We start from the raw sequence: 27,920 nt of genomic DNA on the forward strand, positions 1-27,920 counted from the left end.
GGTGGTGGGCAGCTCTGGGCTCCGAGGTGGAGCGGGGGGACAGGGCAGGGTGTGAGCCCCCGCGGGGTGCGGGCATGGGGAGAAGGGCTGGTCCCATGACGGGCTGCACTTCCCTGTTGCATTTCCCGGGAGATGCCATAAATGATGTTCGGGCACACCAAAAATGGAAGGCGCCTTTTTATTTTTTTTTTTTTTTTTTTTTTTTGGCCAGAGGCATTGCCGTGTGTGCTGCCCGCACTTCCCTGCCCAGCCGCCATCACCTTCCCGGCCCCGTAGGCAACGCGTGCAGCAGGACCAGCAATAGAGGGGAAGCGGGCTCATTTTCCAAAGGTTTTTTTCCTAAGAAAAGGGGGATTGTGGGGTGCTGAGCCCAGCAGCGAGCCTGGGTGCAGGGAGACATGGGTCTCCTTAGGTGGTGGTGCCCGCGGTGGTCCCTGCCCAGGGGCTTGAGGACTGGCACGCGGGGTCTTCTGCTTACGGGTAGAAACGTTTTCAAGACTGGAGCTTGATCCCAAAGTCTTTGCTTAGGGATACGGTAGAGGGAATCCATTCGGGGCCTCTAGAAAGACTTGAAATCTAGGAATTACTAATGATAATAATGATAAAACTAAAGCAGAGCTTGACTTCAAAAGCTCGCCCTACTCCGGCGTTACCCTCCAGCCTGCTCTACCACCCACTTCGGAGCTCTGTGCCTGCAGACAAAGCTCGGGAACGTTTGTTGCGCTCCGGGAAGAGGGAAATGGAGTCGGAGGGCTGCGGTGGGTGATGACAAGGCGGGGGGCAAAGCCCAGCCAAGGTGGGCTCCCACCGGCTGGGCCAGGAGGGAACCACTGAGCCCCCCCACGTCCAGCCTCGGAGCAGGACGGGGAGGAGGGCAGGAGGCGCCTTGGATCTGGAGGACAGGTTTGGGGGCCAACCCCTAATTAAAACCTTTTGCACGAAGTTAAAAAAACCTCCATTCCATGTCTGTTTAATATTTAACAGATGGGGAGGGAAGATGTGAACACAACTGTGGACGGAGTTTTGCTGATGTGCCAGTTACAGTGCAATCAGATATTGTTTAATTAGCATGCAGAGCGAAAAACATGCCTTCGGATTATTTATTTAAAAAAAAAAATAAATAAAAAATAATAAAAACGGGGACCCGCCCCGTTTATCTCCCCGAGATGAAAACTTTTCGCGAAGTTTTTGATGCCTGGCGGTGACCTCCCGCCCTGCAGTCCTTCGGCCGGCCGGGGGGGCAGAGGCAGCGAGGTTCCGCGGCGGCCCGCGGTGGGGGGCGCGGAGGGGCGCGGAGCGGCGCGGAAGGGAGAGCCTGCGCCTTTAAGGCGGCGGAGCGGCGGCTGCCGATCGCTTCCCTTTGATAAGGTCCTGGCAACTCCGTAACCGCTCCGGGATGCCGAGAGAAGGGGGCAAAAAATTTAAAATCTCTCTTCTCCCCTCCCCAATAGAATTATTTTATTTTCCTCACGAAGAGTGAACACCCCCCCCCACCACCACCACCTCCCTGCCGGGGCAAGAAGCTTCCCCCCCCCCCCCCCCGCTCAGCCCTCGTAGCGTGGATGCCCGGGGGCGGGAGAAGCGGGCGGGGCAGGAGGTGCTCCCCCTTCTTCATCTTTTTTATATTTTTTAATTTTATTTTTTTTTTGGCGGGGGGGGGAGGGGGGAGAAACCTCTTGTGTGTCTACGAGCTCGGCGGACGGCGCGAAGCCGCGCTACCGCCCTTACAGGACCGCTCCGCCGGCCTCCGCTTTGATGCGCGCAGCGCTGGCGGGGAGAGCCCAGGGGCGCGCGGGGGGGGGGGGGGGGGAAGGGAGGCGGGGAGGGGCGGGGGGACGGGAGGGAGGAGAAGAAGGCGGCGGGGGGAGGGCCCAGCGCTTTTGTATTTAAAATAAATAAAATAAATAACCAGGGGAGGGAGAGGAGGGAGGCGCGGATCGCAGTGGGCTCCTTCCCTCGCAGCGCCCCCCCCCCCCCCCCCCACACACACACTCTTCCCCTCCTTTCCCGATGCTCTCCGATGCGGTTGCACCGCCGGGGAGGGGAGGAGGAGGAGGAGGAGGAGGAGGAGGAGGAAGGACGGCGGGGGGAGCGGGGCCGGCCTGCGCGCTGCCGGCGGCGGAGAGCGGCGGGGCCGCGGGCGCGCAGCGAGCTCCGGCTCCGCGGTGAGTGGGAACTTCGGGGGCAGCGAGCCGCGCTCCCGGCGGCTTTTTATTTTTTTTATTTTTTTTTTTTTTTATTTTCCTTAAAAATACGGATTTTCAACCTCTTTAAACAATTTTTTTAATTTTTTTTTTTTAAGATTTTTTTTTTTTTTTTTTTTTTTTAAAAATCCTGGTGTGCCCGCTCTGCGCGGGACCTCCGCGGGGGTCGGCTGTTGCTCAGGGCTCGGAGGATCCAAGTAGCTCCGGACTTCCCCCCCCCCTCCCCCCCCCCCCTTCCCCTCCTCTTCCTCCTCTTCCTCCCCCCCCCCCCCCAGCTCCGACCTCTCTCCTCCCAGCCCGTCGCCATTTCTGGAGCAGGTTTTGATGATGATGATGATGATGATGATGATTTTGCACTCCGGTCCAGCTCCGGGAAGCCGGCTCGGCGCCACCCGGGGGCTACCCCCCCTTCCCGACCCCCCCCTCACCCCCCCTCGGGTGCTCCTTTCGATTTATTTTCCTCTTTTCCAACGCTGGGTTTGATGATCCCCAGCTCCGGGGGGGGGACACACACCTCTACCCCCCCCCCCCCCCCCCGGGATGCCCCGCTTCGCCCAGGTACAGCCAACCCCCCCTAGATATTTAATATTTTTTTTTTGGGGGGGGGGGGGTCATTTGCTCCAGCATCTTGCAGAGAAGCGCCCCAAAAAGCCCTTTTACCCGAGGGGGTGAGCCTCGGGGGGGGGGGGGGGGGGGCACACACCCCCCCCCCCCCCCCCCAGCCCTGCGGTGCTGCTGGAGGAGGGAGAGGGGAGAGAGGGGCTGGGGGGGGCGAAATGGAAACCAGATGCCGGGGCTGGGACGCCCTGTGCTGCCGTGAGCTGTCGGGGGGGGGGGGGGGGGACACAGCTCGCCCCCACCCCCAACCCCCCCCCCCCCCCCCCGCCCTCACGGCCCGGCCCCGCTAAAAGTGCGCCGGGAGTTCAGCGGAGCGGATCTGATAGTCGCGATCGGGCTGGCGATAGAGCCGGGCTCCCTCTTTGCCCTGCCTTTTTTTTTTTCTGCTCTCTCTCTCTCTGTCTCCCTTTCTTTTTCTTTTTTTTTTTTTGAATGTGAAGAGTTGAAAAGCCTGTTTACTTTTTGTCTTTGATGTTGGGAGGATCTGGTTTTGATTAGATCAATACTCCTTTTTTCTCTCTCCCCCCCACCCCCTTTTTTTTTTTTTTTTCTTTTTTTTTTTTTTTTTTTTTTTCCCTTTGCAGAGAGGAGGCTCAGAGGATCCCCTGCTGACTCCAGGCAGAGGAAGGCAGAGGCACAGGCAGCTCCTGGAGGAACTGGGAGCCCCTCTCCCCGTCGGGCTCCGGAACCATGAGCAGCGCTGTGGTCCTCACCCACCTCCCAGACCCCAGCAGCAGCTTTAGGGAAGACGCCCCTCGACCCCCTGTCCCTGGGGAGGAAGGAGAAACACCATGCCCGCAACTCGCCAGCTCGTTTCTCCCCAAAAGCCAAAGCTTCAAGGCCATGCCGGTGCCTCCTGCCCCGCGGAGGAATGAGAACGGACTCGGGGAGCCGGAAGGCAGCGCATCTCCAGACTCCCCGCTGGCCAGATGGACCAAATCCTTGCATTCCTTGTTGGGAGATCAAGATGGTGCCTATCTTTTTCGGACCTTCCTGGAAAGGGAAAAATGTGTGGATACCTTAGACTTCTGGTTTGCCTGCAATGGCTTCAGGCAGATGGACCTTAAGGATACCAAAACTTTAAGAGTAGCCAAAGCTATATACAAAAGGTACATCGAGAACAACAGCATCGTCTCCAAGCAGCTCAAGCCTGCTACCAAGACCTACATAAGGGATAGCATCAAGAAGCAGCAGATAGATTCTATCATGTTTGATCAGGCACAGACTGAGATTCAGACCGTGATGGAGGAAAATGCTTACCAGATGTTTTTAACTTCTGATATATACCTCGAATATGTAAGGAGTGGAGGAGAGAATCCTGCTTACATGAACAGCAATGGACTGGGGAGCTTAAAAGTTGTCTGTGGCTATCTCCCGACCTTGAATGAAGAAGAGGAATGGAGCTGTGCAGACTTTAAAAACAAAATCTTGCCTTCGGTAGTTGGGCTATCCAGCAAGACGCTGAGGGTTACGGCGAACGTGAGAGCTACGGAAACGATCGAGAACGGCTACAGGTAAGGGAACCCCTGGAAACGGTGGCTTTGTTTTAACTTGAAGGACTCGAGAGTGCTTTTTGGAAGGCTGGTGGCGTGGCGTGCTGGGGAGCTAGCAGGGAGTTGAGGGGAGGCCGGCCTTCCCGTGGAGCTGGGGGCACGGGCGCTTCCCCGCACCTCCGAGCGCTGGAATTTAGGGGGTGTTGCCTGGGTTTGGGGGGTTTTTCCCCCCTCCGTACGGAGGAGAACGAGATACTGTGCTCTTAAGCCCTATTGGCTGTTTCGGTTCTCTTGCAGATCAAAAACTTCATAGCAACTATGTCCTCCGGACATACGTTAATTATTGGTTCGACTTTCAATCCTATTAAGAGCGGTAGTAGAGTGGATCGTATAGACGCATGAATAATGTAACCTACTAGTTCCCCAACTCCACCATCAACCAGTGTTTTAACTACGTTGGTTATGTGGGAAGCAATTGTGCGGTCATGCAGGAGGAAATGTGTGCGCTTGCTACATCAAACTCCGCAACTTGCGCAAAATCTGCTTTTATTTTGACTCCGCGTGTGTGATGTACAGCCTCTCCCATCGCGTTGGGTGTTGGTATCGTGTCAAAGCCGTTTAGGGTGGCTTTGAGCCAATGCATACAGGAGGATACTTAAAATTGAGTAGTTAAGGTAATAGAGAGGTTCCAGGTAGAGAGGAATCGTAGATCTTTGGTGCTCTCCTGTTGGCCGTGTGCTCAAAGTTAAACTCGTTAGGAGGTGGTCGTGTCTCGTGGCAGCTCCGGGGGATGCGGGGAGCGGTGTGTGGTGGCGGGGTCTTCTCGTGCCCTTGTCTCCGGGTGCGTCCGCCTTGCCGAACCCTTCTCTTTTGTTGGAAACGGTGGTGGCACGGCGGTGTGAGGGTGAAGAAAGTAAGAGCCATCTCCAGGGGAAGGGGGGGATGGGAAAGAGAGACTCCGATGAGCAAATGATGAGTTGTATAATCCTCTGAAAATGTATTCTTTCCTCTCCCCACCCTTGCCATAAATGTGGATTGTTGAATCAGGGCTGAGAGGAGAGGGCTCTGCTGGCAGATGGGAGCTCTCCTCTGCTGGCCCGCGAGGCTGGGGTTTGGTACGGTGAGTGTTTGACATCTCATTTACAGGAATTTTGAGAGGGTGTCTGTGATTCACGGACATCAAAGGGCATCAGGCTTCTCCTGGGGACGCTTTGCTGGAGCGCGCCCTCCTCTCCTGCCCTACGGAGAGCTTCCAGCTGTGCCGGGGCTTCCCAGTGCTGAGCTGCCGGGAGCTGGGAGGGTGTCCTTGTCTGGGAGGGTGCTGCTGAGCCAGAGACCTCTTCGGTCCTCTCCTTCTCCTGGAGGCCCTCCCTGGCAGCGGAGGGGTGATGGAGAGGGGTGATGGCTGTGGGCGCAGCCACCAGGAGGGATGCGCTTGGTCCCGGCGTGGCCTCTGGACCTCTCCTGCTGGGGGGCTGCGTGCGGTGTTGGGGTGGGGTGGGGGCACTGGCTGGCAGCTGGTCTGTGGAGGACTTGGGTTTTGGGATCCTCATCTCGTGCCTGAATGTTGCCGTCTGGGCATCTGCTGTTCTCCAGAACTTGGTTTGAACTGCTGCCCTTCGCTCGCTTTCCAGGAGGGGGATGTTTGATGCTTTTATCTCCCAGCCTTTGTTGGTATTCAGTGCTGGAAGGGCTTGGCTGTAATGTTCTACCAGAGCTGCAGGCCCTGCTAAAAACCCACATGTGCCTTGTCCAGGAGAGCTCTCGCAGAACGGTGGCTGCTTGCCTGATTAGTGCTGGGTTTTTTTCCTTTGCTGTTTTTTTTTTTTTTTTTCTTTCTTTCTTTTTCTTTCTTTTCTTTTTTTTGTCCGGGGATTAATGCAGCTTGCTCCTCACATGTCAGATCTACCCTCCTAGGACATTAGGTAGTGCATTTTGCTTTGATCACCTTCTGTTGAATTTCCAGGAGCTTTTGCTCTCCATGGGGCCAAGAGATCTCAATGCAAAGAGAGGGAGGTCAAGCTGAGATGCTTCTCAGTTCCTCCCCGAGCTATCCATTTGTGAAGCCACTTGTGCGTGCATGTGCGAGAAGCTGATGAGCATATGGATGGGTTATCTCTCATCACTCAGCATTTAGGATTGCGTTTAGGATTGGAGCTGAAGCTTGCACAAAGTCTTTTCTGGTGAGTGGCCAAACCACACCTCCCTCCTCGTGTGTGTGATGGAATTAAAGAATTTCTGCTTAGCGCGTTATGGTTTTGAAGTGCTGTGCAGGCTCTTGCCATTCGCTTCGGTGGGTTTCAATGGGATTATACCAGCGAAAGCCGGGAGCGCTGGGCTGAGCACACCTGATGGTGGGAGCAGAGCAATTTTGGGCCAGCCCACTATTTGGATGGGAGTTCACCTGGAAATCCCAGGGCACGGAGTCACGGCCAAAACCATGGCAAACGGGAGACCGCAGAAACCGTACAAGTTGAAAGTTTGGCCCCAGCATCAGTGATGGACAGGAACAGGAGAAGTCAAGTGAAAACACAGGGTTTGCACCTGGCTGCAAAACAGGCGTATGCATGCAAACTGCTGGTTGTATATTTGGAGCCCTAATACAGGGAATATTTTAAATGCAGAACCTCCCTCTTGTCCTTCAAAGCGACTCCCCTCCCCTGTAGGTTGTGGTTTGGTTAAAACTGGCCTCCCCACGCTGTGCTGGACCTGGCCCCATGCTCCAGGAATTCCAGCTATTATTTATACGCGCTTCTAAATTTATCACGCACGACTTTTGTGTACACAGAGAGCGCTTCTTCCTTTGCAGTGCTGCCGTGTAACGTGGTTTTGTTCGGTCCAAGGTGGACTCATCTGCCTCCCATTAAGCTCTATCATCAGTGGGACTGGCCGTGCTTTGAGAAGGCTGGGGTTTGCAGATGGCCTTCTGCCGGCTCCCAGTGCTTCCTGGCCTTTGAAAGGACCCGCCGGTGGAGCTCCTTGTGTGTGAAGTTATTGGAACCAAGTTTGGCTTCAATTATCAAAGTAAATGATGCCATTGTAAAGCTATGCTTGAAGCGGTGTTCTACAATTAAGAGCATGGAAGCTGTGATTAATGTAGTTCTGTTAAAATATACCTTTGTTTTTCAGGTTTGTGCATGTGTGTTGTTTTCTGGTTTTGCTTTTGAACCCATGATTGCCCAGTGATGTTTGTCCCAAGAAAATAATGAGATTCAATTTTGCCTCAAAACGCTCCTGGTAGATTTTCTTCTCTCTCTGTAGAAATCTGTGGTTTGAACTGCCGGAGTGTTTTTATTTCTAAGAAGCAGAGTTTGACAATAAAAAAAGCCCCCATGCTCTGAAATTGCACCCTCGTAACGGGGGATACAACCAAGAGCCCCTGAAATCTTCATGGCATTATAATACCTCTGATATGCCCATTGCCTAACATAGCATATAGAGAGTTACATGCTGTGTGTCATCGCATCAAGATAAGAATAGGCTGAGAAACATCAGACATTCTCCTTGAAGCTCCAGAGCAACTGCTACCTGACAGCTGAAAACACTTTGCATATTGAGTTTGGAGCTGGGGTGTGTGTTTGTGTGCGCAGCATCTGCGGCAGGAGACCACCGCTTTCCACTGGAATTTAAAACCCTCGCAGGCAACTTGATGCATCTGGGTGCAATTACTGTAGTAAGGTGGTCAAAAAAAAAAAAAAAAAAAAGAAAAAAATGAAACCTAGCAAAACAGCCCCCATTGGTTTTCTTAAAGGAAGAGGGGATTTCTGTGGGGTGGTGTGGTGGAGGTGGAGTGTGGGGGCTTCCTTTAAAATGTCACCTTTAGGGATTCCCCCCCCACCCCCCCTGAAGTGTTGGGAGGTGAATCGCTGCTGGAGTCCAGTACCGATGGGAAGATGAGTTAGTTCTGGCCACTTTCTCTAATTATATCTTTCCAAGGGCTGCGTTTGGACACACCTCCTCTCCCTGTGCCCTATTCATACGGACCCGCTGCCTCCGCCTCCACCCCAGCCTCTCCAGCAATCTGTCTGCTGGAAGAACGTGCCAAATCACCCCTCCTGGATGCAACCCGGGATGACACAGGCACCTCCCAGCAAAAGGCGGTGGTCCTGTGCTGGGGAGCATCCTGCACCCCTCAGCCTTGTGGTCCTCAGATGTGCTCTCAGGACCTGAGATGGTTTCAAATCAAATAGTTCTAAGAGCTGCATCCCTACACAGCCGCCCCAAAAGCCCACCAAGGACCTGGGAGGGGTCGCTTGGACTGCACATCCCCCTGAATCGGAGTAGAAGGCTGCATGGTTTTTAGAGGAACTTTTTTGTAGTAGTAGTAGTAGTAGGCTAACTTAGCTTTCACCCACATGTGGAATTAATTTATCTTTGAAGATTTAACTTCTTTCCTGTGGCATTCCTTACTATCTCTCTCCCCCCCCCCCCCCCCTCCTTCTTCCCAGATATATATTTTTTAACATCTTGATCTCCCCATCAGAAATGCCTTGGCCTCCTTCGGAAAGGAATGCAGCCCCGGCTGGGTTGAATACCTGCCTGCAGCCAGCCCCGCGCCTCTCATACCAGAGAGGCCTATCTTCCCCACCATGCTTCCCTCTCCTTTTTTTTTTTTCTTTCTTTTTTTTTTTTTTTTTTTTTTTTTTCTTTTCCCCTTTTTCTTTTTTAAACTTAAGCCTTTGTGGAGGCTCCTGTTTTCTTCGGTGCTGGCGGAGCAAGGAATGCGCGGGGTGCCTGGTTGTTTGTGAGGGATGGAGAGGACATTGCTGCTCACTTAAACCCAGCTGGTCCCCTCCAACCCCCCGTGGGGGCAGGGAGGTGGAAAGCCCATTAAAAAAAACCTGCCGAGCCTGCTGGCACATTCCTTAGGCCCCCAAGTCCTGGGTAAGTGGCCCTAATTATTAAAATCAGCAGTCCTTATCAGATGACAAGGCCTTTTGCTTTGATATACAAAGGCAGAAGCTTAACAACCCCATCTTTCCCTGGAAGAGGAACAAAATGTGCACCTTAACATGCGGCTTTCAAACCTCCCTGCATAATCCCCTTATCGCCTGCCGAAGAGATGTATATTGATCCTGGCTGGGAAGTTGGAGTAATGGGAGGTAGCGGGCAGGGGGATGCCCAGGTCCCCCCTGTGCGGTGACCCTGCCGGGGTGACCCCGCCACGCTCCGTCACAGCTCATGTCGCTGCCCATGAATTTTTCATGCGACCGCTCTTGGGTACTCAACTCACACATCCAGGCTGGGCTTTGGGTTTGCTTCTCCGAGTGAAGCCAAAGGTGTCGGTAACCTACGCGCCCATTAATAACAACCTGCTGCTCCTGTCCTCACGTGCCCCATCCTTCTCTTCGCCACCCAACCCTACGCACAAACCCACAAGTTGAACAAGTAGTAGGTTCTCCTAGAAACCGGGCATTTTTGTAATGCCAGGAAGATGGCACCCGTCTTTGGGAGGCCGAGCCTGAGACAGCAAATTCGAGCCCTGTCCGTGCCTCCTCTGACGCGTGGTGGTCCTGCTCCAGGAGTTCCAGGCAGTTCTCTTGTTTCAGGCAACACAGATACCGTAACTTGTATTCCCAAAGGGGCCCTAACTCCAGTCTTCAGAGTAGACTCAAGCATTTATTAGCTGGTGCCTCAATGGCTTTCAGTGGGACTGGAGCTATGAACTTCTTGATCTTTTGCCTGCTGCTGCCCAGAGCAAAACTTCTGCTGACCTCAGCAGTGCAGCATCAAGCTTTAAGGACCAAGTTTTTGAAGGTTTCAAAGTACGTAGAGATGCTTCCTAGGATTTTCTAAAGTGCGCTTCCAAAGTTGAAAGCAACATCTTTTAGAGTTGGACTTTGGGTGTGTTTAGAAAGAGTGTGTCCTGGTTGCTGCTGGTCTGAGCAATGGGTGGTTAGTTGCTTCTAAAGGAGTTGAGCAGCCAGCGTGCATGGTTTCCATAAGGAAAACGCTACCGTGAAACTTGTGTGCTTTTCTCTAGCCCAAGACTGGCTGGTAACTCGATTCCTGTTGTGCTTGTCCCTAGGTCCTTCAAGAGGAACGATCCCGTTAACCCGTACCATGTGAATTCTGGCTATGTTTTTGCCCCAGCAACCAGCGCGAACGATAGTGAAATATCTAGTGATGCCCTGACGGACGACTCCATGTCAATGACGGACAGCAGCGTGTAAGTATCTTGTGTTGGCTGGGTCCTTTGGGGATGTGCCATCTGTGAATCAGCTGCACCGATGCACTGTTGGGGCTTACGGGAGTGATGGCTCCAGGGTCATCACCCGGCTTCTGCTCACCGTTGACCGGGGGCTGCCGAAACTGAGGTGCGCGCCCGAACCGAGGGGTGTAGCAGGGCATGGTAGCCTCGCTCTTCGTGCAGTCGCCGGAGGTATCGGATGGAGTAAAATAATGCATCCCTCTATGGCCGTTTTGCAACTGCAGCTGAGCAAACATGTTTTCCCCTATGCTAATGGTGCTGCCTGACTAACCCAAGGAGCGTATCTCCCTGAGCCTTTGTCTTAAGGCCAGGCTTCCTTAACTAGTTATCAGTCATCAAAGAGGAGGAGATTACTTCCTGTAGGAAGTACTTTCTGTAATTAAGGTTCCTCATTAATGTCAGAACGTACATTAAGAGGGCCAGTGACCTGAAGGGGCAAATAGCTGCTCATCTAGTGTGGCTGGGGCAGTCTTCAAAGAGCCATGTGAATGGAGCTGCATGGATCAGGTCTGGGTGTTTCAGGAGCATAGGGATGAGAGAAGATGCCGTGGCTGAGCCCAGGGATTGCAGGATCTGTCTTTTCCTCCTGGCTCTGCTGAGAAGTGTGCAACTGGCAGCAAGTTGTTTGACCATTCTTCCTCAGTTTGCTTTCCCCAGCAGGAGAGAAATGGTGCTTTTGTGTCTGGGGGTAGAAGAGACAGTAAGACTCACTTAGTGCTCCTAAGGACCGTTTTCAACTGGGCAGAAGGCAGATGTTACCGTTTGTGTTTCGTGATCTTCACTTAAGTACAAGTGCTCTAGAAAAGCCCACCCTGCAGACAGAGCGCTGCATTGCCGGTCTTCGTCTCATAGGTGAAGCTTCCCCAGTGTCTCTGTCAGACATGGCCAGTGGTTACTCTGTACTCCTTGGAGAGGTTTGCATGCTGGGTTTTTAAAGCCAACGTGCGTGATGATGCACAACGGAAAACAGGATTTACCAAAAATCCTTGATGGGTAAACAAAAGCTTGCTTTTTTTTAATGCACATGTGTGTTTTGAACTGATATTATGGAAAAAAATAGTTTGTTGTCCCACCAGATTCCCTTATTGAACAATATTGGCATTAAATAAAAGAGCTGAATCATAGGGTGACTTCTTTATTTCTTCTTACTGGCTCTGGTTGTATGTGATCATGTGTCAACAGAGCATTCATTGGGTTAGTCATTTCTGGACCAGTGTAGGGTCACTTGGGATTCACAGGGCTAGGATTATACCCTCTCTTCACAGCAATGCCAATTGTGGGCCTTATACAGATGAGAGCACTGAGTGAGAAATAAAGTGCATGGTGGATGAAAGGCTTAACTGAATCGCTTTCAGCCCATTGTTAGTCCAGGGGAGCTTAGCGGGGATGAGAGGGCAGCAGCCCGCTTTGAAATTTGCTTGAACAAGTGAATAGGAGCTCCCCATAAAGCAGCGCGTGAAAGGAGCCTGCCTGTTTTTTCCTGCCATAACAATAGCCCGCGCAGGCTGTGAGAGTTTGGGGAAGCTTGGCTGATTAAACTGCCCGCAGCTCCAGGTTGGGGGGCGGCGGGGAGGGCTGGGGAGGGGAGCGGGATGGAGGAGGTTGGAGGAATATTTCCTGCTGCAGAGCCGGTCCCCTGGGCATCCCCGGAGCCACGCTCTGTCCGCGGGGCCGGGAGCAGGCGGGCACGCCGGGATGTTGGATGGTTTTGGAAGTGGGAGAGGTAAATTGGCAGTTTGGGAGGCTGGGCTTAAAGTTAAGGCTGATGTAAAACTTCCTTTGCAGAGGCGAAGGGCTGCTGCCAAGATTGCAGTAAAACATGTGGGATTTGCAGCCTCTTCTGGCACCTGGCTCTGCTGGTTGCTGAAGATGCTGTGAACGTGTTTGGGGCACAAACCTGCCGTGCTTTCACAGGCTGAGCCCGGGTGCTCTTCTGCCTGCGAGGTTTTACCCCCCTTTAACAGAGGACCTGGGTTTATTCTGTTTCGTCAGTGCGAATGCAAATTAGTTCTTTTGGCTTATATTGGTATCAACTGAAGAGGAAAAACTTGTTCTGGAAAAGTCTGTCAGACATAGCAGTAAAGTGAGGTTGGTTTGTTTGGGTTTTTTTTGTTGTTTTTTTTTTAAATAAATCTAAATCTGAACTATGCTGGAATTAGGAGAGGTCTCCAAATAATGCACAATCTGCCTTTTTTATTTTGTTATAGATGCTAGGGATCAGTCTGTCTGTGTATATTTTGTAATAGCCACAAAGCATCATGCAAATTTGTATTTCCATTTCTTGATTGGGGGGGAGAGGATAGGGGATTTTTTTTTTTTATTTGCTTATATCTTATTTATGGATTTACTTTGGACACAGGGGAATGCTGCTGAGCAAACTTCAAATATTACCTTATCTTACAAACCAGGCTTTTGATGTTGGCAAGATCAGAGGCTTGTTTCAGAGCCGTTGCCAAATGAAGATGGGAGTGAATGCATATGCGCATGAGTCTGATATTTCAAAGCAGCAGTAAAACTACATTCAGGTTAGGTCAGGCACATCTGAGTCAAAAGGCTAAGATAATTGGCTCAGCTTAAATGGCAGCTGACTGGGTAGAAGACTTCAAACTAGTGTTTCCCCCAGAAACAGATTGGCTTAGCCCCAGCCTGGTTAGCTGAAATGTTTATAATTAAACTCTACTATTTAGTGCCTAAACCCTGTAGCTCTTCAGCCCGCAGCTTTTAGTAGCCAAGAAAGTGAGTGCAAATGTTTGCTGCTGGAGCAAGGGGAGAGGTGGCACATGGAGAGCTGGGGTTAACCCTTCTCCTGCCCCAAAACCTCTGGCCAAGCTCAGCCTTCTCATTTCAAAGGTACTTTCTCCTCGGCCGGCGGGTCTGTTTCAGCATCAGGGTTCCCCCCACACCCCCGTATCTCTTGCTGTACTGACCCTGGCTCCCGCTCCATCCGTCTGTCCCTCCTGCAGTCGGGGATCACCCGCTGGTCACCCCTTCAACCCCAGCGTTGTCCATTTCCCCCCTGTTTTATATGGAAGGCCTAGGTTTGGCGAGCACTCATCAAAGTGGCTGTAAAAGTCCCTCCCCAGTCCCCAGGCTGACTTTCCCGAGCTCCTCCACAGCCTTCCCATCCCAGTGAAATACCTCTTTTTCTTTTTCTTTTTTTTTTTAAAAATCTTTTTTTTAACTCTGCACATTGTTACAAGTTGTAAAACTCTTCTGACGAGGCAGGGCTGTAGAAGCAGGGAGCAGGAGGTTTGATGTGGGGCTCTGTGGTGCAATCGGAGGAATTTTAGGGGAAAAGACCAGCTTTCGTACCAAGCTGAACGAAGGCAAGTCTTAAATAAAGTGAGGAGGTGTGCTGTTGGGTCAGCGTTGCTTTTCCTCCTCTTTTTCGAGCCTCTCTTCATGGGCATAGTGTGAGTCCCCGCTCCCACTCCGTAGCCTATCCCAGGACCATCCGTTTGGGCAGAGACGGACCCCCAGAGCTGGGAGCATGGGGACACCCCGCAAGGAGATGTCCTCCCGACTCCGTGGCCGCAGCAGAGGGGTTGGGGATGGCATCTCCGCCTTGCAGACCCGGAGAGAGGTGGGGAGCACAGGAGGGCTCGCTGTTGTCTCTTGGTCGTGTCCTTGGGTACCTCGTGTTGAATGCACAGACCTTCAGCTGCTTCCCCGCTCTTCCCCATCTGGCCTCTTGGACTGCCATTTACAGAGGACACCTCCTCTTTAATTGAATATGTTAACGGGATTAGTCCTGTATGTTATGTATGCGCGTAACGTGCTCAGGCTGGCAGTTTTACTTACCTTTAAAATGCCTATTTTACTTGTTATTCCCTATATTGAGGGTTTTCCCTAAGAGACCCTTATCTCAGTAAGCCTCACTGAACAAATCCTTCTCTGAAGGTACAGATGATTTGGTTTTCACCTTAGATTTGCTTTTTCCTCATCCTCCCCCAAAGCTAAGCCATGTCATGTGCCCAGAGCCCTGTTGCCACATGGGTTCATGGAGCAGAAGTGCTGGGTGGCCACCAGCAGCTGCGGTTGGTGGCCGTGGCCGGCTGTGATGGCTGGTGCGTGCTGGGCCGCTTCCCCAGAAAGCGCTCCAGAGCCCTGTGTTGTACAAGGGGGACGTTAGGACAATTAGTTCCTTCCACTTGCAACGTAACGTGTGTTCGTGGACTGTGTCTAGAGCAGGCTGATCTTGTGGCATCAAGGACTTCCTTTGCGGTCCCAGCGTGCTCTCTTTTATTATAAAGATTTTTCCAATTTTATTAAGGTGAAATTGTTCCAATCTTTCACTCCAGTGCTTTGCAGCCTAATCTTGCTCATTAGGACAATTTAATGGCAACTGAGCGCTTTGGCCAAGATCTTCACAAAGGCCTGCGATAGCATGCTTCAAACCTTGAGCGTGGAGCGATGGCATCTAATCATCCTCCTCAAGGGAAGGGACTTGGCGTCTCCGGGAAGGTGTTCCCTCATGCCTCATCTCCAGCTACGTGTCCAAAACACGTTGATGTGTGTCCACCACCACCGTGGCCACAGGAGGTGGCGCGCAGGGATGCCGTGCCGCGTTGGCTTCTCCGGCAGCGGCGTGGGGCCGACCGCTGTCTGCTTGGCTGCCGCCGCTCCTCCTTGGGCAGGAGCTATTTTCTCCACTCAGGAGATGAGTCAGGTGTGGGGGCAGGTGGATGAAAGGGACGGGACCGGAGATCAAGGTTATTCAGCCAGTCTGAGGGAAGGGGTGGAATTAGACATTCAGGATCTCCAGGCATGCTCTTTCCGGCTGTCCCCACTGTCTGTAGAAGGCCCTTTAATCCTAACTGAGGTAATTTTTTGTGTGGCCGGATGAAAAAACCCTACGTTGCCTCAAGCAGGCTGTGCAGGGGGCTGTTCCCACTGGTGTTCCTCGCCTGGTCTTTGCTCATGGCTACTTGGCCGTAGGCTGGCGTGGCCAAGGGGAGCAACGTCGTGCCCGGAGGGTACGGCCCGGCTTTGCTCATGCCTCGCGGTGGCCTGCCTGTGCCGGCCAGCCTCGGGGCAGGAGAAACATCTCGGATCTTAAGCAGGGCTAGAGATGGGGAGCAGCCTTCTGGTGGCCATCCATCTTCAGCCTCTTCCTTCTTGCTTCCACTGCGCCAACGGTCCATGGGGCGTTTCAGACCTTGAGGAGACCTGTAGTCTTAAAGCGTGTAATTCGGTGGTGAAAAAGCAACAAAAACAAAGGGCAGAAGCAGAAACCTAGCGTTCGAAGGGCCTTTCTGTAAGATGCCTCAGAAGTGAAGAGGATGGGGTCTTTCAGCATGTTTCCGTACGGAGCTGCCTTCAGCTCGCTTTTCAGCTTTTGCTTAATTACTGCACCTCGACATAGATGGTGACACAGGCATTTCCCAAGCCCCCAGATGTTTGAGGCTTCAGGTGACGTCCAGAGGGCTCAGCACCTCTGGGAACGTGGCCCTGTGGCGTGCCTGGGTGGTTTCAGAAGTGACGATGGAGAAGCGTCTTGGTGAGAGCACGGGGAGAGCCCCGACTGACGGTGACCTCTCTTCCATGTGCAGAGATGGGATCCCGCCGTACAGAATTGGGAGCAAGAAGCAGCTCCAGCGGGAAATGCATCGGAGCGTCAAGGCCAACGGTCAAGTTTCTCTACCTCATTTTCCGGTAAGTTCAGGTGGGAGCTGGCAGGGGCCGGGTTGGCCATGGGAAGCGGTGGGACTGGGAACGGGCACGCGTGGAGGGAAGGGAGCAGGGGAGGTGAACGTTTCCATCCCTACGTGATGCCAGAGAAGAGTTGCTGCTTGGTGTTGGGCCGGAACCACGTGCTCTCAGCATCCTCGCCAAAAACCTGCTTGTGTACGGTCACGTTTTGGTCCTTCCCTGAAAACCAGGTGTTAATTAGGGCTTTTTAACGGCACTGAATTTGCCCTCCTGGTCTAAATCCAAGCAGAGATGCCCCGGTTGGGTCTAAGTGAGAGCCTTGGCTCCGGCCACCGCCCTGACACCTTCGCCAGGGCTTGGCCTCACGCGCATCGCCAGCAGCCTTCGGAAGCAAACCATCTGTAAGCCGGCGGGAAGCAGGATCTCCCAAAAGAGAGACATTTGCAGCAGATACTTGCCTTGCTTTGAGGGGATCCGATTCGCAGCATTGCTGTGCTCTCAAAAATTAACAACTCGCTGACTTGCTAATTCAGTTGACTTACAGACTCCCGATTCCTGCAGTGAATAAACTGTTTACACAGACAAGTATAAACTTATCTTGTCTTGAGATTAATATGCTAAAATTCCTCTTTCTGCTGTCTTAAGCAGCGAGAAATCATAGATGATATTTCTGGTGGAAGGGGGGGGTGGTTTATGCGGTTTTTCTTTTTGGTATTTTTTTTTTTCCCCTTCCTCCCTAAAGAAAGTTCTATAGCCTGAGCTTGTAAATTAGATTATTTTGTCCCAGGGCGTGCAAATCGACTTTCTCTGTAAGGCAGTGCTTTGATCAGGGACTGAATAGAGCCAGCTTGTGTAAGAGTGACAATTTCCAGCAGAGTGGCCTTTTTCTACCCTCACATCATTTCTGGAGCTAAGTGGTTGCCGGAGAGAGGCCCCACCTCATCTGGTGGGTAGTATGTGAAAGAGTTGGCAGTTCAGCTTTCTGCTTTCGGGGGCGGGGGGGGGGGGAAGGAGGGAGAGAGAGGGAGAGTGGGGGCAAAGAGTGGGGTGCGTGGGGGTGGCAGGAGGGAGGGCAGTCGGGTGGGTGGTTTCTTTTTCCTCTTTTTTTTTTTTTTCCTCCCCTTTTCCTGCCATGTTTGCTTCTTTTGGCAGAAATTCGCGTTTTGCCTTTTTATATTCTGCACTTGATTTGGAGATGTTCCCTTTTTCCCTTGATAGATCTGCTTGAGGCAGCCAAGCTCAGCAGTGTAGCACTGCTAGCCTGCAGCAGCTTTCTTCATTTTCTGTACAAAGAGATGGGGGGGGGGGGGAAGAGATCTAGGACACTGTTGAGACAACACTACCTCAAAGGTGCCCAGTGTGTAGCCAGGAAATAAATTACCAGCACTTCTCTGATCTGCAACCGTTTGACTTCTTTTTTTTTTTCTTTTTTTTTTTTCTCCTTTCCCTTTTTCTCCCCCATCTTATTTTTTTTAATTTCCAACTCCTTTCTGTTTATACTCACTTTATTCCTTGAGTTAAAGTCTCTCCCTCCCACCTCAGAGGTTTTTTTTTTTTTTTTTTTTTTTTTTTTTTGATGTTTGACAACAGTCTTTGAAGATTTTCTACTTCAGAGTAGCTACTGATGGGCTGGTTGTACTACAGAGAGAACAAGCGGGGTTCCTCAGAGTGCGACCAACTGCTCCTGCCGAAGGCAAACGCTGGTGGGGAGGATGTCACTCCATGAGGCCACAGCACTAGCTCATAAAAATCCAGAGCAGACCATGCCTAGTTGCGGTCGTCTTTTCATCCAAACATGGAGACACAACAAGCGTAGCGGGCCCGGCGATGCCGCTCCGGCTAAGCGCCCGCGTCCCGCACCGCCCGCTAAACATGCCTTGTGCCTTCTGTCCCCGCTCCTTGTAGAGGACCCACCGTCTTCCCAAGGAGATGACCCCGGTGGAGCCGGCTGCCTTCGCCGCGGAGCTCATTTCCCGGCTGGAGAAGCTGAAGCAGGAGCAGGAAACCATGGACAGTCTGGAGGAGAGGCTGCAGCAAATCAAGGAGGTAGGAGGATTAACCCTCCCGGGGCCGGGCAGAGCTCGCTGCTTGCCGCCCAGGTCGGGGGGGGTGAGGAGGGGGCCGAATCCTGCTCACGGGGAGGAACGCGTTTCGATCGCGCTGCGGTTCACGAGCCCGCGGGGAGGACATCCCGGCGCGCGCCTCGCCGGCTCCTCGTCCTCTTGCATTTATTCCTCGCCATCGCTTGGCCGGCAGGACGAGGAGAAGGAAGGCTCGGAGCTGCCCTCCAGCCTGCAGAGCAGTCGGGAGGTGGCGAACCCCCAGCATCCCCAGCACCCGCTTTCGCTCCTGCCCTCCGGCAGCTACGAGGAGGACCCCCAGGCCATCCTGGACGAGCATCTCTCTCGCGTGCTGAAGACCCCCGGCTGCCAGTCGCCCGGCATGGGCCGACACAGCCCCCGCGCCCGCTCCCCCGACCGCTTGCCGATGGGCAAGCTGCAGCCCGGCGCGGCCTCGCCGGCCTCCTGCGCCCTGGTGGGTAAGGGATTCGTCACCAAGCAGACCACCAAGCACGTCCACCACCACTACATCCACCACCACACCGTGCCCAAGACGAAGGAGCAGATCGAAGCGGAGGCGGCTCAGCGGGTCCAGTGCTGCTGCCCGGTGGGCAGCGACTACTACTGCTACCCCAAGTGCAAGGGCCACACGAAAAGCACGGACCCCCCTCTCCCTCCCCTGGAGCCCTTTGGGTAAGTCACGAGCATCTGGCTCCGTTGCACCCACCCCAAACCATCACCCCATCATCCCCCCCCCCGCCCCCTGCGATGGGGCTGACTGGGACAGCCCCGGGGCAGCGCAGGGGGCTAACGGTGGGCTCGTGTCCTCTTCTCGCCATCAGCAGGACGGGGACGCTGCCGAAGAGGCTGGGCAGAGGAGCGGAGAGCATCGCCCTGCCGGCCGGGGACGGGGGGCTGCCCGGCCCCGGTGGGGTGCAGCTACCGGGGGGCGAGGCGGACCGGGCGCAGAACGTCTGGCAGTGGATGCTGGAGAGCGAGAGGCAAAATAAGCACAAGCCCCATAGGTAAATACGCAGCTGTCTACAGCAATATCGCTCCCGGTAAATATTTATATATTACATGGGCTGTCTATTTTTACAATCGCTAAAAACAAATGAGACTCTTTGCTCCTCCGGTTTAATATAAAAGCTGTTCCGCAGAACCAGAAAAACCACAAAAATGTCATGTTTTTGGCAATAAACCTCCTTTCATGTTATGACAGACTTTTGAGAGGGAGCGAGCAGAATAGGAGCTGCTATTAAAGTCATATTTTCCAGCTTTTCTAACCCGACTTCTTCCCCTCCCCAAGCACACAAAGCACAAAGAAGGCCTACAGCTCCGACTTCGCCAAGGGGGCCCCCGGCCGCCACCACCCGTGGGGGACGGGCAGCCACCCGCGCGGGGTGCAGCCCGCCCACCCCTTCGTCCAGGACCCCGCCATGCCCCCCCTCACCCCACCCAACACCCTGGCGCAGCTGGAGGAAGCGTGTCGCCGGCTCGCCGAGGTCTCCAAGCCGCAGAAGCAACGGTAAAGAGCCGCGGGAGGGATGGTGAGGGTCCCGCGGTGGGGTTTGGGGGGAGCGGCAGGGGGTCGGAGGGGTTTGCTGGGTGCCGGTCGTGCTCGTCTTCAGCCAACGCTTGGGTCGACGGCGGGCGAGGCGGTGGGTTGACGCTGATGGCGTCCTCCCCGTCGAGGGAGAGGGGCAGCCGTGGGGGCCGATCCATGGGGACGCGTGACAGCACGGCTTTGGCCGAGCCCCAAGGATGAGCCTCCTTATTCCGACCCCACCCTACCCCGGCGCAAATAGTTTGAGTCCTAGACTATTACTTCCACTCTTTTGATGGCTGTAATTTGCCCATTTTTCCTCTGGGACGGACTCCAGCTACATACCAAGTGGAGAATTGGACTGGTTATCGTTCATTTGGGTATGGAAGGATAAATTAGCCCACAGCATTTTTAATTCTTCCTTTGATTGTTTACAACATGTGAGGGTTGATACAAAGAGCGAACTTAATGACCCACAGGAGACTTCAATTAGGAAGACTGTATTTCAACAATTTTTTTAAAAAGTTTTTTTTTTTCTTTTCTTTTCTTTTTTTTTTTTCCCCCCTTCTTCCCCACTTGCCCTCCCCCTCTCCACTTCAGATGTTCAACCTCAAATCAGCAGAGGGATCGAAACCACTCCGCTGCCATTCAGGGGGGAAACACCCCTTTCTGCAATGCAAGTCTAACGACAGAAGAGTGAGTATTGCACACACAGAAAAGGATTGGGAAATATATGTATATAATAATTATATTTTCATTAAATGGATTCCGCTTTGAAAAGAGAGGAAATTCTTATATCTGAAATTCCGTCTTTCAAACATTCTTCTTAAAGAAAGAACAAAACATTTTCAAATCTTGTCTCTGGCTCTTTTTAACTTGCATTCCTGTAAAGTGGACAAAGATTGGATTAGTCTAATTACAGGATGGTTCTTTTAACAAGAAATCTGCTACAGAGAGGTCTAAAATGGCCTAAATAATTAAAGTTTTCTTTCTTACCCTCTTCATCTTAAGCAATGAGTAATGTTTGAAGTCCAGACTGAGCCACCTGACTAGAGCCTTTCATTTTTAATTGGTTGACCTTAAGTCCACCAGCTGTCTTTGCTAGCAGCTTTTTTTCTGAAGCCACTCTACAAAGACTTAGAACAAATTAGGAAGACTAAATTACTGCGGACTAACACTTTGTGACCTTTTGACATGCCAAGTGTACATTGCCTCAGAAGCAGTTGTAGATTTGGCTGCATGGTATTCACTAGAGCGTTGCCATTTTGCTGGGTAATATTGTTTTAATTATTCTTTAAGAAGGGTTTCTTAGTGCAAATGACAAGATCCAGTTAATTTTATCCTCACCGGGAAAAATAAGATTACCTGTGTACTTCAGGTGAATAATCTGGCGGTGGTTTTGCTTTGTTAGCTGTTGGTGGCTGCAGGTGGTTTTGTGCATGAGAAGAAAGCTTGGCAGATGCTTCATGTGAAGGCAGATGAAACGAGCCTTTTAAAATCAGAGGTGTACAATGCTGGGGCTCGCTAGGTAGAGGTTGGTAGCCCATGGTGAGCTCTATGCACGCTTACCTGGCCCATGGTCCTGCTCTCATGCTTCCAGCAAGCATCTAACCTCCATCCCTCGGTTCTCCCATCCGTAAGATGGTGCGAGGTCTCTGCTGCCTGGGGCTGGCCGCTTTGCGATGCCGCGATTCCCACCATCACAGCGAGCAGGAGCTGTTCTGGGAGCCTGGCAAAGGGCTGTGCAAACGCACCATGACAAATTCAGGGCAAGTACAGGAATATCTGACTTTTCAGGTCACACCCAGGGTATTTCTGAGCAGCATTACGTGTGGCAGAAACACTGCTGGATTGAGTGCGGTGAAACGGCCTGTTCTCAAATGGAAAAATAGAGGGGGTTTTGTGTGTTTTCTGTTTTTCAGTCACAAAGAGCCAAAGAAACTGCCAGTTGTTCACACCTCTCAGTCAAGTGAGTTGGTTGTCACTTATTTTTTTTGCGGAGAAGAAATTCCCTACCGGAGGATGTTAAAGGCCCAGAGCCTGACACTTGGGCACTTTAAAGAGCAGCTGAGCAAAAAGGGAAATTACAGGTAAGAATCTATGATATGTTTGTTCTTTAGTATGTTTTAATAGGTCAAAAGAATCGGCAGATGTTTGGCAGGTCTACCCGCAATGACACGTTTACCTTGTTTCTCAGAGGCTGTAGATCTTTCTTCTCGCTCAAACCAAGAGCAACTTGGGGATGGAGAAAGGGGCCCTAAGCTGCAGCTTGGTTGGGGCGGGCCACCTCCTCTCCATCTCCCTCCCCAGCCTCCTCCCCCAATTGCATAAGGATGCAGGCGTCATGCTCCAACCCTTCTCCAAAAAGCTTGAATATGAGGAAAAGCTAGGATGGCCTTGTGGTGAAGGCATGGTGCGGTGGGGTTCGGTTTCCAAACCGGGGTCAGCATTCATCTTGGTGCTGGCCTCCTGCTTTGCCTACTCATTTACTTTTTTCATTTTTAATTTTTTATTTTTTTTTTTGCAATGGTGTGGCCGTAAATGGGGTCAGTGAAAGGTTTGGATGTTGTATCTAAGTGGACGTGTAGCTGAGATGCAGAGAGCTCGCTTTTCATTAGGGAAAAAAACCTCTGCCCTGCAGGGAAAGCTCCATCAGCGATACAGAGTTCCTCCTCAGAAACACCAACAAACCCTGCCTGTCTGGCTTCCAGAGCCCAGCTCCCAGTTTAACCAGTTTGCTGCTTCTCCTGCTCTTCTAGTTCCCATGGCAGTAGCTTCATGTTGGCTGTTTTTGCTGTACTTTCCTAGCGGATCTGGGCACTAGTGGGCCCATCCGTTGGCCACTTCTCCTGCAGGGTGAGCGAGAGAGGGCTGTTCCAGCTTTAAGTTTTGAATTTGCGTTGAATTTGGTGGGGCTTCAAAGAGCCCAAAGGCCTGTCCTGTAACAGTCAGCATCTGATAGAACCTCCAAATGGTCATCTGGGTTTGGTACAAGGACTTTCCAGCTGGTGTTCCATCACTGGCCTGTCTCCAGCTTTGGAAAGTCCACCTGTGCAGATCAGAAGTAGGTCACCCAAGGGTGCTCTGAGCCTGGGGGATACCGAGCTGGGGTCTGTCTGTGGCTGTTGCACAGTGGGGCTGAAATAATGCCAATCTTTCCCCAAAACCATCTTTGCAGCCCGCCCAGCTGCCATCAGATGGCAGCAACCTGCAAGTACACCCAACCTGGACAACCTCCAGGAGAGGTTCCTGGGCTTCTTGCACCGTTGTGCCATTTTCCAGCCCCTAAAACTTCCCCTGGCCCGCTGTGCTTCTCTGCCGGCTGCTGCAGGCTCATGCCCTGCTTGCAGACCAGTTACCCTGGCCTCACCACTGGTCTGCCACTGCTCCAGTGGCTGTGTAGTCGTTGTCCCCCGACCCACCAAAAAAAAAATCCTTTTTTGTGTTTGTTTGTTTTCTGTGACATTTTTTGTGTGATGCCCGAGTGCAGGAATAGGCTACTAAAACCTCTGTGGCCCAAAAGCCCCTCCAGGTGCAATTATTTGTGCCTTGTCAGAATGTAATTACTTTAGAAAATGTTTTTAAGTGACTGACAAGGATGAAACAACGTTTTGCTTAGATCTCACCCCTTTACACCTGGGTAAAGACAATACAGAAATTTATAAAAGGAACTTGGGTACGTGCCCAGTATTTTATCTTGCACAGACACAAGGTGAAACTAATTACACAAATGTGTGTACCTCCAGGGAATCATTTTGATCTAAGCTTTGACTTTTGGCTGGACTTTGAGTGAAACTGCGGGTGACCTTCAGGGAAGAGGTCCGCAGTGCCCGGAGTAGCGTGTGTGTTACGGGGAGGCACTAACTAGGCTGCTTTGGTCACATCTGGCATTGATTTCTTTTTAAGGCACATTTAATAAGCATGTCTTTGAAGCCGTTGCCTTTCATTTAATGCACAAAGACATGCAGAAATGCTCCGCTCTCCAAATTCTTTATTGATTGGATCAGTTTGCGAGGCGGGTACCTCGGGCTCCCGTGATGCCAGAGCCGCACGGCCGGCCCCGCCATGGGGCAGCCGCCGGGAAATCGCCGCTTTGCTTTCCTTCCCGCCCCCCACCCCCCCCAAAAAAGGAGGAATTAAGCAATGATTTAATACTGATGGCGTTAACAAAAAACAAACATACATGCACAAAAAAACTGGGTGGTGTCGGGTAATCTGAAGATGGCAGCGGTTCAAAACAGAGCTGTAACGCCAGGCCTGGCCGCCTCGATTGGTGCCAGATGTCCCAAAAAATAAAAAAATAAAAAAAAAAAATTAAAAAAAGAGCAAAGCTTGCCACATAAAATATGTTTCAATGGAAAGCCCATTTCTGAGCAAATAAGAGCAGAGTGACTTGTTTGAAGATGTTGTGGGGGAGGATTTTTTTTTTTGCTTTGCCTCCTCTTTTTCTTTTTTTTTTCCCCCCCTTTTCTCTGTGAAATAAGGTTGTAATTATGTAAAAGGTCATAGCGTGTTTTCTCAAATAAAAATTTTGTAAACACAGCCAACGCTTGGGCTTGTGGAGGAAGTTATTGGGAAGAGCGACTGTTATCTGGAGAGGGGCGGAGAAGGGGAAAGGGAAGAGAAAGTTCTTTGTAATTCATTCAAACTTTCCTTGGGTTTTTTTGGTTTTGTTTCAAGGCTGCTGGCCTGGGGAATTGTGGCCTTGACCTGCAGCATGAAAGTTGGTGGGAGTTGGGCCATTGACTTCAATGAGTGCAAGCTCTGAAGGACTTAAATAAGACGTTTTTCCTTGCTGAGCCATTAAAGAAGCAACATGTGTCAATTCAGCTTGGACTGACTTTACAAAAATAAATCCTAACCATACCTTGGCTAAATGGAGCTGGTTTCAGCTCTTTGACTAAAAAGCCAGCTTTTATCCCCCTACCAAAATAATTTTAGTGTACCCTAAAAATAAATAGATTTGCAGGCTGTTGTTACGGAGTATTTTAAAAATGTGTAATAGAACAGTCACTAAAAAAAAAACCCACCCCAAACAAATTCTAAGGCCCTGCCGTGGCTCTTTCAGTTTTAATAGCAAAAGTGAGCTTAATTTGATCTCCTTTCCCATCCTAAAAAAATAACAACCGCAAACCCCTTTCCCCCAACAAACATCTGCCAACCCCGGTTGTCTGGAAACTACAGGGGAGGGGTGTGGGAGGGGTTAATTTTTTTTTATATTTTTCTTTGTAAGCCATCTGATGAAGGTCTTGCCATCCCTGGCGATCAGATGGCAAAGCACTTTTCCAAGGGAGCAGGCATGTCCGAGGAGGTGTGCGGCGGCAGACGGACAGGCTCCCTAAATGCTACCCCTCTGAATGGAAGCCCTTCATTTGTGCATATGCAATTAAGCAGCCTTAGAAGGAAGAAAGCTCCAAACGGGATAAAAGGAACCTTTAATCAAGAAGCTGAACGGTCTAATTCAGGATAATAGAGGGGTCCTTACTGTTTGACACAGGAGGGGTGGGGGTGCTTTTTGTCTCTGGGAGCGTTGGCTTCATGATCTAACGACCCGGAGCAAAAGAGCAGGAATGCAGGACACTGCTACTTGACCTCCCCGTGTCACGTCCCGCAGGCTGGACCAGGGCTGCTCTGACTGCTAGGAAGCGTCGGGAAACAAATACAGGAGTTTCTGTCACTGAAAATGGATATGTGAATTAGGCATTTGGTTGTTTCGAATGTGAGGCTCCCGGGTTGGTTGGTTGTTTTGTTGTTTTTCTTCAGGAGGCGTACTGCGGAGTTTCAGCTTTTGCATTGCAGGAAGCTGGGATGGTTTTCTTTTAATCCGTCCCTATGCCTAAAAAGCCTCTCCTTTTAATAACAGTTGCTAATTTTAATGTTGGGCTTCAGCTTTGAAACAAGAAAACACATGAAAGAAAGAAGGTGGGGAGAGAGGGGAACCTTTAAGAATGCTTTGCTTTGAAATTCTATTTATTTATTTTTTAAATAAGGTATTTGACTAGAAATCTTTCTAATTTTCTTTACGGCTGAGGATAGCCGCTGCCAACGCGTATAATTTACTCACTGTAGAAGCTGTTGTCACCGCTGAGGAGCGTGCACAGCCCTGCTCCCTCCATCCCATCACCGTCCCTGCAGCCCCGGGGATGCTTTCATGTTGCTGGACCTGAGCAGCCCTGAGGTTTTCCTGGCCGTGCTGGGCGCTGGAGGAGCATCCTAGGAGGGAGAGATTGGAAATGTTGTGGTTAAAAGAACTGCCAAAGCATCCTTTGCTTTACCTTTTGATTTTTAACTGTGTTTTAATTCTCCTTACCACAGATACTACTTCAAAAAAGCAAGCGATGAGTTTGACTGCGGTGCGGTGTTTGAAGAGATTTGGGAAGACGAAACCATCCTGCCGATGTACGAAGGAAGGATTCTTGGGAAAGTAGAAAGGATCGATTGATGGCATCTGTGTTTCTTAAGAAAAGTTAAGCTAGAAAAGTCTTTGGACACACAACAGTAGTGATGACAAGGAAAGTAAAAAAAAAAAAAAACAAACAAACAAACTCTGAAGGAAAGTTTTGAACCAATGAAGAAAAAAAGTGAAGTCTATGAAGACTTTGCTGAATTAGCCTTAGAGGAAAAAAAATGGCATTTATTATTCATGAGTTGGGTACTGAGATGATAAAACCCCTGAACTATTTATTAAAAACATGACCACTGTTGGCTATTGGAGATGCAGACCGTGTTTGAGAGACTTCCATACATAATATATGATTTCCTGGGGATCTGAAATGTATGGACTAAGAGAAACTGTGTATAGCTTACCTTAACAGTAATCCTTATTGATATTTATTGAACAGTCTGTTTTCCCTTAAGTCCAGTTTTTGGATATGCTGCTTTAACAATGGAGAAGAGAGGGGCTGGGAAGTGGGGTGTTGGGAGGAAGTATTATTTTATTTTTTTATATCGTTCCCACTATCTAAAATTTAGGAGTTTGGCTATGAGCGCATTTGTGATTTTTTTTTTTTTTTTTAAGGGGGAGGAGGGAAGGAGTGACATGCCCCATATTTCTCCGAGTGAAGATAAAACTTTTCTAAAGAAATAATAATAAAAGCCGAAATAAAAATACTGTCCTACCATTCATCTAGAGACCGGTGCATTTTAATCTATGCTGCTCTAATTTGAAATAAAGGTCTTAAGCGTTAAATATGTTAGATGCAATATAAGAACAGCAACTTGTTATTTTGTCCATGGATTTCTGCGGTGTGAGGTTTTTGCTTTGCTGCTGTCAGTGGCGAGGGTACCTTGTGGTGGCCAGTGCCCCTCTCGGTCGAGGCAAGGTAGAGCAAATCCCTGAGCCTGGGAGAGCTGTAGAAGAAGCCATCCAGTCCCCGTTTCCATACTTAGCACACCAAAAGGACACGCTGCAAAAGCCAGGTTAAAAAAACCCCGTATGTATTCCACATAGCTAGCTAATTTTTTTAGCCATTCTACTTCAATGTTAGCACAACTTGTATTTCAATGATGTGTAACTACGCTGGGGCATATTTTCAGATTGGTGTGGAGCGCGTGATTCGTTGTGTGGTGGTTTTTGGTTTGGTTTTTTTTGTTGGTTTTCTTTTTTTTTTTTTTGCCTTACCTTCACAACACCCATGTGAGCCCGTGGGAGATGTGGGCGAAGGCTCTCTGCAACCCTTGGCAGAGCTTCGTGTGTGCGTGTGCGTGGGTGTTGGGACAGAGCGAGCCTTTCCCGAGAAAGACCTTGCATTTCTACAGTTGGGTTTTGTGTTGATTAAGTTAATCTGTGCATTCTGTTTGCCATTGCTACTTTGTATAAGTCTGTATATATTGTAGAAAATGTATGGTGAAAATATTAATACACTATCTCTAGTGTTTTTAAAATTTAATCAGTACAGTACCTGTGCCTGCATGGTGTTACGAGACCATGCGTCGCCCTATATTCAGGGTTCAAGCTTTCCCTTGTTTGTTTAAGGGGTTTATGTATAAATATATTTTATGCCTTTTATTACAAGTCCTGTACTCATGACTTTTGCCATGGCATTTTGTTCTACTTATACTGTAAATTATGCATTATAAAGAGTTTCATTTAAAAAAAAAAAAATTACTTGGTACAATAATTATTGTAATTAAGAG

At 50.7% G+C, this 27,920-nt stretch overlaps 1 protein-coding gene across 2 annotated transcripts; it reads left to right on the forward strand.

Annotated features, from left to right (window-relative positions):
* The first annotated feature begins 2,054 nt into the window (after window positions 1-2,054).
* On the forward strand, window positions 2,055-27,920 carry AXIN2 (axin 2). Of its 2 annotated transcripts, none has more exons than XM_049812852.1 (11): window positions 2,055-2,165; window positions 3,407-4,336; window positions 10,344-10,484; window positions 16,079-16,181; window positions 18,084-18,224; window positions 18,435-18,931; window positions 19,081-19,263; window positions 19,548-19,766; window positions 20,385-20,480; window positions 21,707-21,874; window positions 26,100-27,920. In XM_049812852.1, exons 2-11 carry the CDS (start codon window positions 3,513-3,515, stop codon window positions 26,224-26,226), a joined length of 2,499 nt encoding a protein of 832 aa, XP_049668809.1. In that variant the 5' UTR covers window positions 2,055-2,165; window positions 3,407-3,512; the 3' UTR covers window positions 26,227-27,920. The 2 variants fall into 2 exon arrangements, with proteins under 2 accessions (XP_049668809.1, XP_049668810.1); XM_049812853.1 differs by having other exon boundaries at window positions 19,084-19,263.

The sequence above is a fragment of the Accipiter gentilis genome, chromosome 10 (genome assembly GCF_929443795.1).
Source record: "Accipiter gentilis chromosome 10, bAccGen1.1, whole genome shotgun sequence".
In the NCBI taxonomy this organism is placed as follows: domain Eukaryota; kingdom Metazoa; phylum Chordata; class Aves; order Accipitriformes; family Accipitridae; genus Astur; species Astur gentilis.